Source organism: Lichenostomus cassidix, chromosome 11, assembly GCF_008360975.1.
Source record: "Lichenostomus cassidix isolate B80296 chromosome 11, HeHo_3.0, whole genome shotgun sequence".
Classification (NCBI taxonomy): Eukaryota; Metazoa; Chordata; class Aves; order Passeriformes; family Meliphagidae; genus Lichenostomus; species Lichenostomus cassidix.
In genome coordinates, this window is record NC_139492.1 from 2,584,953 (window position 1) to 2,596,849 (window position 11,897).

Consider the following 11,897-nt stretch of genomic DNA (forward strand, 5'->3'; position numbering starts at 1 on the left):
AGCCGGCTGCCGGGCAGAACCTGCGCTTCCCCACGCCACGCGCGGAACCTCCGCGCTGCCCGCAGAGCGCCCCGACCCCTTCCCCGGCCCGCGTGGGGCCTTTCCCGTGGTTTTAGGGCCGGGAAGGGTGGCAGGGACGGGGCGGGGGAGCCCCACGGCGCGTCGCGGTCACGCGTGGCACAAACCACCCACAGAGACACACGCGCGGTGCCCTCCGCGGCGGGCAGGGGCGCGGCGCGCAGCCCCCCCGGGTGGGGCAGGGCGGCGTGGAAAGGGCTCTTTAAAAGCTGCCCACCAGCGGGGAGCGGCAGCGGAGGGGGCCGGCGCGGGGCGGCGGAGGGGCCGCCCGGGAGGGCGGGGGGGAGCGGCTCGGGGCGGGGATCTCCGCTCCGCGCTTACGTCTGTCAAGGAGCGGCAGACGCCGCTGCGAGAGATAAAGTAGAAGGCGAGCGGCGGGGCCGGGGGCAGACTCGACAGCCACCGCGATGGGAAGCAGCTCCCCGCAGCAGCGGCAGCGGCAGCCCAGCTAAAGCCTCCGGGGGGACGGAAGCGGCCCCGGCAGCCCGGCCGGCCGAGGGGCAGCGGGACGGGATCGGGCGGCGGCCGCCGGCTCCTCGCTCGCAGCAGCCGAGCTCAGCTCGCTTCCACCCGCCCCCCCATCCCGCCTCCCTGCGGCCCCCCCGACCCTCCGCCTCTCGCTCGCCTTCTGCAGCCGCGCTCGGATTTAGGGATAGAGTGGGAGGAGGAGGGAAAGGGGGGGTGGGGGGTGTCGTCGCTTCCATTTGTTTATCCACGGAGAGGGGTGAAGTCTCCCGGTGGAAAGCAAGCCCGCCGGGGGGCCGGGAGGACGCCGGAGGGAGGGTGGTGGGTGAGTGGCGGCGAGCCCCCGGCAGCGTGGCCTTTTGGGGGGGCGCTGGGGGGGCGGCGGAGGAGGGCCGGGGCTGGGGCTGGCCGCCGCGGACCTGGCCGTAGATGACTGCAGAAGCGCAGCAGGCTCTGTCCTCTCAGCCCCCTCCTCCTCCGGTGCAGAGCAGCTACGGCCCCATGTCCTCCGTGGCTGAGAAGCAGCCGCAGAGCTCGGCCATGGACGCCGCCTCGGCGGGGACCGGCGGAGCGGCCGGCAGCGCCCCGGGCAGCGGCGGAACCCCGGGCAGCGGCGGCCCCAAGGCGAAGAAGACCAACGCGGGGATCCGGCGGCCGGAGAAACCGCCTTATTCCTACATCGCCCTCATCGTCATGGCTATCCAGAGCTCTCCCTCCAAACGCCTGACCCTCAGCGAGATCTACCAGTTCTTGCAGAGCCGCTTCCCTTTCTTCCGAGGCTCCTACCAGGGCTGGAAAAACTCGGTGCGCCACAACCTCTCGCTCAACGAGTGCTTCATCAAGCTGCCCAAGGGCTTGGGACGGCCGGGCAAGGGCCACTACTGGACCATCGACCCGGCCAGCGAGTTCATGTTCGAGGAGGGCTCGTTCCGCCGCCGGCCCCGCGGGTTCCGGAGGAAATGCCAGGCGCTGAAGCCCATGTACAGCATGATGAACGGGCTCAGCTTCAACCACCTCCCCGACAGCTACGGCTTCCAGGGCTCGGCCGGCGGGCTCTCCTGCCCCCCCAACAGCCTCTCCCTCGAAGGGGGCTTGGGCATGATGAACGGGCATTTGTCCAGCAACGTGGAGGGGATGGGCCTGGCGGGACACTCCGTGCCCCACCTGCCCGCCAACGGGGGGCACACCTACATGGGCGGCTGCACCGGCTCCTCGGCCGGGGAATACCCGCACCACGACAGCTCCGTGCCCGCGTCCCCCTTGCTCCCCGCCGGCGGCGTGATGGAGCCGCACTCGGTTTACTCCAGCTCGGCCTCGGCGTGGGCTCCCAGCGCCTCGGCGGCCCTCAACACCGGCGCGTCCTACATCAAGCAGCAGCCCCTGTCGCCCTGCAACCCCACGGCCAACCCGCTCTCGTCCAGCCTCTCCACGCACTCCCTCGACCAGCCCTACCTGCACCAGAACAGCCACAACACCGCCGACCTCCAAGGTAAGGCGCGGCCACGCGTGGGGCTGCGGGGGTCTGCCGGGGGCTGCCGGTCCCGCGTGGGTCGCGGCAGTGCCGCTGCGAGCCGCGATCCCGGGTTTTATCGCTATTCCCGAGGGGAAGCTGCCTTGTCCTCCCTCCTCGCCTCCTTTCCCGGGACAGCCGGGTGGCCGTCGGGGCTCTGCCCGCTGCGGGGCCGGGAATGGCCGGGCAGGAGCTCCGCTCCCCTTCTGCCCCTCCGGGACCATCCCAGGCCTAGGGCCGGCGGGCTCAGGCAGCGGGGAGCTGAGGGAAGGAGAGGCCGGGAATGCATCCTCGGGGTCTTCCACCTCCAGCGGGATTTGGAGAATTCCGGAGGGAGAAAAGGGGGAAATTCCCCATAGGGTGGTCCACCACCCCTGCCTTCCCACCCCGTCCCATCCCGTCCCCTTCCTCGCCATCAGCTGTGTTTTCACACATCCCAGGGCTGTGTTTTCCAGGCCCATCACCTCCTTCCATCCATCGCCCACACCGAAACCGGCTGCCCTGATCCCCCAAATCCCCCCGCGCCCCACAACCCGGCTCGGCCTCCTCCCTGGAGCTGTCGGGGCTGCATTTGCCCTAAATCTTGGAAGGGCGATGGTGTTTCGGCCGGGAAAGGCCTCGGCAGGGATGAGAGCAGCGCTGGGTTTCGCTTTGCTGCCCGAGTTCCCCTCGGGGTGTGGTGGCTGCGGGACTCTGGTGGCACAGGACAGCCCCGGAGCCACGGGCGAGTGATGGGGCAGGTTTGGGGGTCCCTGCACGTCACCCCGGGCCTCCGGGGGAGCGGGATGTGCCTGACAGGAGCGGGTGTGAAGCGGACAACAAATAGGTCAAAAACACAAAGCGAAGAGGGGAAAAAGCACCAGGCGGGCCGGAGTTACAGAACCCCAAACCCCACCGGGCCGGGCAGCGCCCGCCACGGGCACCCTGCGGCTCCGGGGCTGTGCCAGGAGCTCAGCGCATCCAGGGCTTCTGGAAAACAGAGCCGGGAATTCGCCCCGAGGAGCCGCCGGGGCCATCCGCGGCCTTCACCGAAATGCTGTGATTCTCGCCCAAAGGAGCGGCGGGGAGCGCTCCCGGGCTGGGCACTCCTTCCCCAGCGCGCCCCAAATTCCCGGGGCGTTCTCCGTGCCGAGGTGGCGGCAGGAGAGGCAGGAACGGCTCCGTTCCCAGTGCCTCTGGCCCCGGCCTCCCTCCCGCTCCCGGCACGAACGAGGATTTTCCGCACGGCTGCAGGCGATGGGAAAAACCGGGTCGGGAAAAAAAAAAATCTAAATATTGAAAAAGAAACCCCTAAACCCAACCCAAATCCCTGCTCCTCGCAGTGCCCTCGGGCCGGGCAGGGAAGTGCCATCCCGGGGGTTTCGCTGCCGCACCTGCCCGTGTGTGCCAAAATCCCCCAATTCCGCGCTCGGATCGGGCCGTGCGGACGGATTGTTGGGTTGTTGGGTTTTTTTTTTCCAAGCGCAGCCAGTTTTTCTCCCTTCCCCGCGCTCACCCTCCTCTCTAACCCCTTCCCGCTGCTGACCATCTTTCCCCCGTCCCGCAGGCATCCCGCGGTATCACTCGCAGTCTCCGAGCATGTGCGACAGAAAGGAATTCGTCTTCTCTTTCAACGCCATGGCCTCCTCCTCCATGCATTCGGCGGGCAGCGGCTCCTATTACCACCAACAAGTGACATACCAGGACATCAAGCCGTGCGTTATGTGAGCCGGGCCGGGAAAAAAAACCTCCTCCCGGGGCGGCCTGGGCGCTGAGCATCCCCCGCAGGACCCTGTCGGTGGCAGGGGGATGTCCCCAGCCTGGCTCGGGGCAGGAGGGACAGACTGGAGCCCCGGGAAGCGGCGGGAGAGGGGAATGAGCATCGGGTGTGAAGCCACAGCGTCTCTGCCTCCTTCTGCTCGGGGAAGGGGAGAGAAGGAAGAGAAAGCAGTGTCCCCCCTGTCCGTGCCGAAAGCCCCGAGTGCGAGTTTGGGGAGAGAGTCTTTGCCAAATGAGGTTTTTAAAAAAAAAAAAAGAAATGACAAACTCAGTTCGGGAGTTGGAGGTGAGCGATGGCAGCGGCTCGGCTGGGAGGAGCAGAGCCGGCTCGGACTGAGGGAGCTGCAAAAGACTCCGAACCCAAATCCTCTCGGTCCCGTCTCACTTCGAGCCCGGAAAAATACTTTTTTTTTCTTTCTTTCCTTCCTTTTTTTTTTTTTTTAATTTTTTTTTTTTTGCCGGCAAACATCCAGCAGGCAAAAGAAAAAAAATCTCTCAGAGGGATTTTTTTATAACTACGAAGTTTGGGTTTTTTTCTGCCTGCATAAAGACTGCAGGATCAGACCCTATGCAGAGAGAACGAGGCACTTTGGAAAGAGACAGCCATGCTCATCCTGTTATTTATTCTGCTTTTTTTTTGTTGTTGTTGTTGTTGTTGCTAATAATCGAGACACGAATAGTCTCAGTTGATCAGTATTAAATCGGGGAATCTCTGTTGGCAATATTTGCCATATAGATTTTGGGTTTTTTTTTTTTTAGTTAACCTTTGTAAATTTGAAAGCGACCGTGGTCTCTGTGTAAAGACAATCCTCCATATGTTTTTATAGAAATATATATATAATGAAGGATTATTCCCCTCCCTTCCTCCCCTCTCTATTTTTTTTTTTTTTCGCCCTGACGTTGTACAGTTCGGTGACACCTATTTTAATTCTTTCTGCACTGTATAAAATTGTAATTACGTGAGTTTGGGGGTTTTTTTTTTGGTTTTTTCGCCTTTTTTTTTTGTGTACGTTTTGTCCCTAAAGAAGAAAAAAAAAAAAAAACAACAACCGAAATAAAATCTGTATGTTATTTGTACATTGGGCTTCACGATTGTATGAGCAGCAAATAAACGAGCATGCGGTGTAATTAAGCTTAATTAATGAGGAGTCTGCGGAAGGACCGCGCAGCCCCGGCCAGCCCTGCAAACCCTCGGGCAATAATTCCCGACTCCAACCCGACTTTTTAGGACTTTTTCACCTTCCTGGTTGCCTGGGAAATATTGAAATCACGAGGATATTGAAACGCAGAAAGTGGAAATCCGGCGGTGCTTTTTTATTTTTATTTTTCTTATTTTATTTTTCCGGTTATTTCATTTTTTTTTCCCCGCCAAGGAGAAGGCGAAAGGCGCCGGTTGACAGCTCTTTGCCTCTCGCTCGGATTCCAGCGGGATGGAACCCTCGGCTCCTTTTTCCTCCTCCTCCATCCCGGGAATTTTCCGAACTCCGCATCCCTGTGGCATCTCCGCGGGCAAGGGAGAGCGCTGGGATTTCCCGCGGGCTTTTTTCCCCGCGTGGAAAAGAAATAGAAATTCATAAAGTTGAAGGAAGTTTACCAAAACCGACCAAAATTATTAGGGATTAGTAGACAGGAATAAAAATGAAGCAGATAAACTGCACCACCTCCGTCGTACACAGGGCGGTGTTAAATTAACGTTTGAAATATCGACATTTTCCTGTGAAATTTGGGCTAATTAAGATATTCGGGTATCCAGGAATTTTTACTTTAATTCGTGGGCAAATCTGTCTCTGTCAATATTCAATATTAAAGCACATAAGAAGTAGATGCAGGCGAATTAATCTGATTTCGTGGTGCTGTATTTCTGCCTTTACAGAGAAAATTTAATCACTGCACACTAATTAGCTCAGCTCTGTGTAATCAGCTGAATTAAAAGCAAAGTTTGCTGTAACAACAAGGAGCAAATTTGAAATATTATCGTAATTAAGACAGGCGGGAAAGGCTTTGTTAGAATTGGGAGAGGCCTTTCCAGAGTGGTTTTTTAATTGTTGTTTTGTGGGGTTTTTTGAAGAGCATTGTGTGGTTTTGGTGTATTATTTTTTTTTAAATTTTGTCGTTGTTTTGGGCTTTTTAAAAAAATCTCTGTTTAAATCTCTTGAAGGCAGCAGCAATCTACCTGCAGCATTGTTATTTTCCCCTATTTTTATGCTTTTCTGGGCTGATTTTCCCCCATCTCTGCCCATCCCTGGTGGAGGCGAGCGCGTTGTCTCCATCCTTTGACGTCCGAGCTGAAAACGGAGTTTTTTTTTGCTCCTGAAGCACATATCTGCACTAGGTGTGGCCGAGATAATGCTGCAGGGTTAGGAGTTCCGCCCCTGCCAAGTGCTCCTTGAGATCCCAGTGTCACTCCTGAGGTTCATTTTCATTTCATTTTCATTTCATGTGGATCGATTTGGGATTCTCGTCGGCATTCAGTTCTGCTGCCAGGCTGGGAAGGGCAAAGAGCACCTTGCAAGGCTCAGGCCCAGCTTGCAGGGGGTTTGATATCTGCTCCCCAACAAAGCCTGACGGGATCCATCCTTCTCCCTCCCGTTGGTTTCCAAACCTGGAAAAACAGAGGCGCCGCATTCCGTGGACGCCAAATATTCCTCAAGCCAGTGAGCGCAGTCTAAACACGCAGCTCTGCACCTCAGAGCCTCCAGCAGCCAGGAAGGAGAGGCTGAAACCCCACAGGCTCTGCCCGCAGCCCTCCAGCTGCAAAATCCCAGCGGGATTTTTCCCAGCGGTTTTTGTCCCAGGGGATGGCAAACCCCGAGCTGCTCGTGCTTTTCCCGGAGTGTTTGGGTTCTGGGAGGAGGTGAGGAGGGATGAACTTGCCCAGAAGTGCTGTGGGAGCTCTGGGAGAGGAGGTGAGGCAGGGCTTGCTGAGAAATGTGGGATTTGCTCGCAGAAAGGCCCAGATCTGGTTGTGCTCAGCTCAGCATCACCCAGCTGCTCCCTGCTCCTCATCCCTCACACCCCAACCCACAGGGGCTACAACTCGTTTTCCTCTGGGGTTTTGGCATTTCTACTTCAGGAAACACTTTCTCATCCTGGATGCCCAGTGCAGGCCCAGGGATTCTCTCCAGGGATGGAATTTTGGATCCTGACAAGAAGCAGGGCCGGGTTTGATGCCAGATGTCCCCTCTGGATCAGGGGACGTGGGTGTCCCCAGGCCCTGGACAAGGATTCTGGTGGCAAAGCACTTCCCTCTTCTCCTTCCAGGATGTTCCCCCCATCCTTCCAATGCCACCACCGAGCTGGAATTGTCTGCCACTGTCACCTGCTCATGGGCTTGTGTCCCCAGGGCTGTTTATCAGGGACACAGCCCTGCGTGGGGACAACGTTTGAGGGATAATGCAGGGATCCCAAAGGAAGGGATAATGCAGGAATCCCAAGGAAAGGAGACGTTCTGCAGAGCTCCTGGAAGACAAGATGTGGGGCTGGGTCTCTCTTGTGGGTGGGACACATTTTTGGGACCATCAGGATGATCTGAGGCCCTTTTTGGGATGCAACATCAGGGTGGGGATGATGGTGAGGGGTCTGTCAGGGAGGAGGGGTGTGGAGGGATCCTGGGGGGATTGGATGATCCTGCTGGGATTTGGAAGATCCCGGGGGATTGGAGGATGCCGGGGAGAGGGAGCGGTTTGGAAGATCCCAGGGAGATTGGATGAGCCCAGGGATGTTGGATGATCCCGGGGGATGTGAATGATCCCAGGGAAGATCTGGATGATCCCGGGGGGATGTTGGATGATCCCAGGAATACCGGATGATCCCGGGAATATTGGCTGATGCCCGTGGGATGTTGGATGATCCTGGGAATACCGGATGATCCTGGTGGGATGTTGGATGATCCCGGTGGGATGTTGGATGATCCCGGGAGTACCGGCTGATCCCGGGAATGTTGGATGATCCCGGGAATACCGGCTGATCCCGGGAATGTTGGATGATCCCGGGAACACCGGCTGATCCCGGGAATACCGGCTGATCCCGGGAATGTTGGATGATCCCGGGAATACCGGCTGATCCCGGGAACACCGGCTGATCCCGGGAATACCGGATGATCCCGGGAATACCGGCTGATCCCGGGAATACCGGCTGATCCCGGGTTCCAGCCCAGGGGGAGCAGAGCCGTTCCCTTGCCGGCAGCGCCACCTGGTGGCAGCGATCAGGCACCGCTCCCGTAGCTTTCCCCAAAATTTGGCTTAAAACCCATCCAGCTGGGACCTTTTCTCCCCCAGGTGGATGATAAAACCTTGATTTCTTTCTTTAATTAATTAATTTTAAAAAATATCTCTTATTTCTTTTTTATTTCCCCCTCTGGCATGCGGACCCGTGAAGGGGAACATCCCTTTATCCCATCTTCCCAGCAGGTAAAATTCCTTTATGGAACATTTCTGTTCCATGCCCAGGTGGGACAGGCAGGGATTTTTGGCATGGAATAGCACAGAATATCCCACGGATACAGACACCTGGCACAGGATGATCTCTTGTGCAGAAAACTGGGTACCTTGGAGAGTTAACTGGTGGGAACAACATCTGGAATCATAAATGGGTATTTGGAAGAGCAGGGGATGAGTTTGGCACCAAGTTCTTAGCAGGTAAAGGCTGAGATCCATAAGGATCAAATTATGGATTTTATTTTTGGGATTTCTCCCTCAAAACCGAGCACTTTGGGATCTGTGGCCCTCAGGGGATCCAAGCAACAGCTCTCACTGCTTTTGGAAAGGGGACTTTGATTCCTGCAATGCTTTCGGGAGGTCACACCTGAACATCTGCTCCCTTTCCAAGCACATTTCCAGGCACAACTCCTGCCTGACACTCTGCAGGAAAAGGCAGTGCTGGGATGCTCCTCTGGGCTTTGCATTTCCCATCCCTGCCAGGAAATCTTTGCCATAAGGAGTCACCCTCAGGGATCAAGCAGGTGGATGTGCAGCTGGCTAAAGGAGCCCCTGAGGAGCAGGAGGTGCCCCCAGTGCCAGCAGCAGCTCTGCAGTTGGGAGCTGATGTTATTCCTGGAGATAATTGTCAGATTGGCTCCATGAGTGAGGAAAGGCACGTGGCTCCCTTGTTTTCTTAAGTTTCTTTTTTCCTGTCAGAATTCATCTTGCCCAGCAAGAAATTAAAATCAGAATATTAATAGTAGTGGTTGGATTTGGTGGTATTTTCCAATCTAAATGATCCTGTGGCTTTATTATTAACGAAAGACAACAGAAGGAATAAATGTTATTAAACTTTTGGCTCAATGTCCAAATTCCCATTATCACAGGTTATCTAGAGAAGCTGTGGCTGCCCCTGGATCCCTGGAAATGTCCAAGGCCAGGCTGGATGGAGCTTGGAGCCACTGGGATAGTGGAAGGTGTCCCTGTCATGGCAGGGGATGAACAAGATGACCTTTAGGTTACTTTAGGTTTCACAGGTTGCTCTGATCCATCAAACTTCTGATAAATATTCCAACTCCAATCTTAAAATGACCTTATTTTTTTTCAAGGGATACGCAGATCCTTTGGAAAATTTCACTGAGGGAGTCACTGTGGCACAAATACAGATTTCCTTTTTTCAGACACTTCTCCAGGCCCTCTGAGAGATCCCCAGGATCTCTGGAATGAACACCAGAGAGCAAAGAGGTCAAACCACCTGGGTTTGATCATGGAAAGGGCTGTGGGGACACTGGCAGTGCCACTTGGCTCCAGCAGTGTGAACAGGAGCCTGGAGCACAGACGCTCCTTTATTTAAAGCAGCAGCACTTGAAACCCCTGGAATGGCACAGAAAGTGCAGCTCTGTGGCTCAGCTCAGCTCCAGGCTAATTACTGCAAAAATAAGCAAACACACCTGGGAAAGCAGGATGACATGGCCTGGAAAGTTTTGCAGGGACTTTGAGGTACCAGGAGTTCACGGGGAGCAGAATTTGCTGCAGCCATCGGGTTCCTCTGTGGGGGTGAAGAAAAGTCACTGCAGATCAGCAGCTCCAGGGGGATGGAATCACCACACTCCAGAGGCTGAGCAGTGCAGGTGCCTGGAAACACTCTGAAAACACCATATGCCCCTGGAAAAACAGAAGTATTACTCTTGTCTGACCAATTATTCACTCCAAAATCCGCAGGAGTGGTAGCCATGGATATGTTAATGCTTAGAAATGAATGTTTCCCTTCTTTCCTTGCCCTTTTTTTGATCCCATCTAACCTCCCTGTGTGTTTGCTTCATCCCTTAAAGAAAGGTAAACCTGGATGGGTGGATTGCAACACTTTGTGGGACTAGGAGACCTCTGGAAGTGACACATTTTGGGATAAATTTGTTTTGTGTCTTGTCTCCCAGAGCAAGAGCTGAGGTTTGGGTGCCTTGATGGAAAGTTCTAGAGCAGGAGGCCCAGTGGGATTAAAGTCCCCAATGCTCCAGGTATCCACTGGGAGACAAGACTTCCATTGGGAACATTTTCAAACAGAAAAGCCCAACAGGGGGTTTTATTGGGATTTTTCTTCCTGAGAGCTTTTGATGAGTTTTTGGCCTGTGCTCCTGTTGTTTTGCCCAGCACTGGGAACCACCAGTTGCCTCCAGTCTATCAGGAGCCATCTCCACTTCCCCATCTGTAAAACGTGGATGTTCCTGGGGCCGCAGCAGAGATGGACCAGATAGATCCACATCCTGAACTCATTTCTCCCAGGCACTCCAGTGGGATGCCCAGCCCAGAACAATGGCAGGATACACGACCCTAAACATTTCTGCAGGGCTTTGAAAGATGAAAAGCAGGGACTTCGCTACCTATGTCAGAGGAGGGGCAGGGAAATGTTCCATGATGTTTATAGCAGAAATCAGGGATGTTGCACGTGGAAATATGGGAAACGCTGCCCTTTTCTTGCGGGGAGATAATCTTTAAGAGATGGCAAGGAGGAAATCAAAGCATTTGGTACACAGCAGCCTCCCAGCCAGGGGGGTTTGCCCGAGGAACGTGGCCACAGCCACAGATGTTTCCTCCAGAGGCAGAAGTGCTGCGAGGGGCTGTTCCTTCGGAGGAACCGGAACGAGAGAAATCCCTGCACACGCTTTTCCTCCCCCTCCTCACCCCCGTGGAGAAAAACACAGCCCCAGTGCTGGATTTTTCAATGGAAACATTCCCCTAAAAGCCATTTGTTTCTCCCTTTGGAGCAGTAGATGATGAAATAAGAAAAGCACACCAAAAAAAAAAAAAAGGCACGACTTGAAGACAGTGTTTAACCATCCCTTTCCTGACATTTTTCATTGGCCTCCACAGATAATGGGATAAAACCTCTGTCCTTTCAGGCTGCTTGCTGGGAGGGGATCAGGGAGATGCCGGAGGGCTGGATGTGGACCTGGATGTGAGACCCAGAAAAGAGCTCTAATCCCTTCCCACCCTGCTGATGAGAGATTTTTTTCCTCCCTTTTTTCCCCCTCCACGGAAACAAACAGTCTCTGACTCTTGTAACTCAGAGCCTCCCCAGCAACCCAGCTTGTTTACTGTTGTCTTTGGTGGCTTGAAGCTGTGTGGCCTTGTCCCTGTTCCAGGAAATGCATGGACACGGCTGGCTGAAGGAAAACCCGTGCAGTTTTGGGGGTGGCAGGGAGCCACCTCGCCCTCATTGTTAGCAGATCCCACTGTTGCCTCACTGCTCTGTGCCACACACCACGCTGGGACTGATGTCCTCATCAAAAAAACCCCTCCAAAGTCACCCTGTTCTCCAGCATGGAGCTGGAAGAGGCTCCACTCATCCCATCCTGGTGTCCCTCTGTATTTCTCCCACAAATTAGGGTAGGAAGGGGAGAATCACCCTGGGAAGGTCACATCCCTCATGTCACACCTCGGTGGGCACTGCTGATCCCAAATCCTCCCAGCTCCAGCAGTTCACTCCAGACCAGCCTCTTCCCTCAGTGAACCCTCAGAAAGAGGGGAGTGCAGCAACAGCAGCTCAGCAACAGCATCCCAAATGTTTGTGCTGTGAAAGGAGCTGGAAAGAATGTGCCCAACCACATGACAGGCGAGGACATTGGGCTGTGCAGAGAATAGAGAGCCCTCAGCTCTAATTGCTCTGAACA

The 11,897-nt window shown here is 55.4% G+C and overlaps 1 protein-coding gene across 1 annotated transcript; it reads left to right on the forward strand.

Moving 5' to 3' along the window:
- Positions 1-395: 395 nt before the first annotated feature.
- Positions 396-4,939, forward strand: FOXF1 (forkhead box F1). Its single transcript, XM_085071419.1, has 2 exons — positions 396-2,032; positions 3,600-4,939. The coding sequence occupies exons 1-2, from the start codon at positions 973-975 to the stop codon at positions 3,758-3,760; spliced, it is 1,221 nt and encodes a 406-aa protein (XP_084927545.1). The 5' UTR covers positions 396-972; the 3' UTR covers positions 3,761-4,939.
- The last annotated feature ends 6,958 nt before the right edge of the window (positions 4,940-11,897 follow it).